The 2,500-nt window shown below is 67.9% G+C and overlaps 1 protein-coding gene across 1 annotated transcript in view; it reads right to left on the bottom strand.

The window, feature by feature from the left end:
• LOC147467734 (fat-like cadherin-related tumor suppressor homolog) overlaps positions 1–2,500 on the bottom strand; it is a 16,544-nt gene that overhangs the window by 977 nt on the left and 13,067 nt on the right. Inside the window, exon 2 of the mRNA XM_086531038.1 lies at positions 208–2,500. This exon is cut by the window's right edge and continues 938 nt beyond it. Coding sequence (XP_086387164.1) covers positions 208–2,500 — 2,293 coding nt within the window. The remainder of the gene's footprint in view (positions 1–207) is intronic.

A 2,500-nucleotide genomic window follows, 5' to 3' on the forward strand; every position in this document is an offset into this window, starting at 1 on the left:
GAAAGGCGACGAAGAAGGTAATGAATTGCATGGACGCATAAAAAAAAAAAAAAAAAAAAAAAAATACAGCTTACGTTACTGACGACCGGAAGCGATAAGGATTGCGAGTATTAAGCTGTGATGAAAATAAGTGAATGAATGAATGAAGGGAATGAAGGAAGAGATGAATGCGAATAAGAGGGAGAAGCGAGGACCCGCGCCCCGTACCTGGATGATGACGTAGGTGATGGCGGAGAGCGGCGGCGTCCCGTCGTCGGTGGCTCTGACGGTGATGTTGTAGGCGGGGCGCGTCTCGTAGTTGAGGGCGGCGTCGAGGCGGAGGGCGGCGGTGTCCTCGTCGATCCTGAAGACGCCCTCGTGGCCGCTGACCAGGGAGTAGCGCAGCTTGGGCGAGTCGGGGTCGTGGGCGGCCACCAGGGTGACGAGGGCGCCCAGGGGAAGGTCCTCGGGGACTCTGATGGCCGTGTTCCTGTCGCTGGGGAAGACGGGCGGGCAGTCGTTGATGTTGGCCACCTGCACGGTGACGTAGGCGTGGGCGGAGCGGGCGCCGCCGTCCGTGGCCACGACGCGCAGCTCGTAGACGTCGTGCGTCTCGTGGTCGAGCGGCCAGGCCACGCTCAGGCGGCCCGTCACGGGGTCCAGCCGGAAGTCCTTGGTGTCGGTGGCCAGGCTGTAGGTCACCACGCCGTTGCTGCCTTCGTCGGGGTCGTGCGCGCGCAGCTCGTACACGCTGGTGCCGTTGGCCACGTTCTCCGGGAGGAAGAAGCTGTAGGCGGGCTTGTCGAACTGCGGCGCGTTGTCGTTCTCGTCCACCAGCGTGATGGTGACGAGGCGCGTGGTCATGCGCCGCGGGTCGCCCAGGTCGGACGCCGTCAGGTTGAGCGTGTAGCGCGCGACGCGCTCGCGGTCCAGCAGCCCCGCGACGGTCAGCTCGCCCGTGTGCATGTCCATGCCGAAGACGGCCTCCTCGTTGCCCTCCACCACGGCGAACACCAGGTGGCCGGGGTAGCCCACGTCCGCGTCCGCCGCGTCCAGCTGGAACACCACGGTGCCCGGCTCGCTGTTCTCGCGCACGCGCACCTCCAGCGGAAGGTTGCGCAGCTCGGGCGCGTGGGCGTTGACCACGGGCGGCGGGGGCGTCAGCAGCATCAGCGAGTCGTCCTTCAGGTTGTTCTTGGCGGCGCGGGCCAGCTGCTCAGCTAGCCTCTGCGCCACGCCCATCTCCCGGCACTCCAGCTCCGCCCACGCGCCGCCCACGTGGTTCTGTTGCTTGACCAGCTGGAAGCGCAGCGGCAGCGTGTCGGCGAAGTGCTGCCCATCGGTGGCCGTGACGTTGACGATGCGCTCGGGCGTGAGCAGGTCCTGCAGGTCGCACGTGAGGGTGAGCACACCCGACGTGGAGTCCAGCGAGAAGCAGCGGTCGTCGTTGCCGCCCACGATGCGGTAGCTGATGATGTTGCCCTGGTCGAAGTCGACGGCCGACAGCGTGAAGATCTCGGAGCCGAGCGGCGTGAAGCGGTCGATGAAGCCGCTGCAGGCGACGCGCTCGAACTGCGGCCGGTTGTCGTTGACGTCCTCCACGTGCACCGTGATGATCTTCTCGCTCTGGCGGCGGAACGGCGAGCCCCAGTCCGAGGCGCGCACCCGCAGCCGCCACGTGCGCCGCTCCGTCTCGTAGTCGAGGGCGCGTGTGGTGCGCACCTCGCCCGTGAAGTGGTCGACGGAGAACGGCACGTCGTTGGCGTTGGCCAGGCTGTAGGACACGTAGCCGTTCTCGCCGGAGTCGTAGTCCTGCGCGCGCACCTTGGTGACCCACGTGCCGGTGGGCTGGTGCTCCTCCACGCGCACCACGCCCTGCGGCGCCACGATCATGGGCGTGTTGTCGTTGGCGTCCTTGACGCGCACGATGACCTTGGCGGCCGCTTGGCGCTGCGAGCTGGGCCGCGCCGGCGTCGTGGCCGCCACCGTCAGCGTGTAGGCGTCGCGCGTCTCGGCGTCCAGCAGCGCCGTGGTCGTGATCACGCCCGACGTCGGCTCGATGTGGAACTGGCCGCCCTTGTTGCCCGCGACGATGTCGAACTTGACGCGCCTCTGCGCCCCGGGCAGCCAGGCGCCCACCTGCAGCACGCGCGTGCCCAGCGGCGCCACCTCGCTCACCTCCGCCTCGTACACCTCCTGCGTGAAGGCGGCCTCGTCCTCGGGCGCGGGCGGCGCCGCCACGCGCACCACCTTGTAGCTGAAGCGTGGGCGCGTGCCGCCGTCCGTCGCCTTGAGCGTCAGGTTGAAGCCCAGCGGCGTGTCGCTCCAGTCGATGGTGTCGAGCGCCGCCAGGTTGAACTCGTTGGCGCCGGAGCTGGCCAGGACGCGGAACACGCGGTCGGGGTCGCCCTCGACGATCTCCAGCGAGCGCACCTCGCCGCTCGGGCCGCGGTCCTGGTCCACCACGTTGATGATGGCCACGACGGCCAGGTGCGCGCGCGACATGGCCTCCGGCAGCTTC

Source organism: Penaeus japonicus, unplaced genomic scaffold, assembly GCF_977035675.1.
Source record: "Penaeus japonicus unplaced genomic scaffold, GWHDUDI00000001_assembly GWHDUDI00000034, whole genome shotgun sequence".
NCBI classification, from domain to species: Eukaryota; Metazoa; Arthropoda; class Malacostraca; order Decapoda; family Penaeidae; genus Penaeus; species Penaeus japonicus.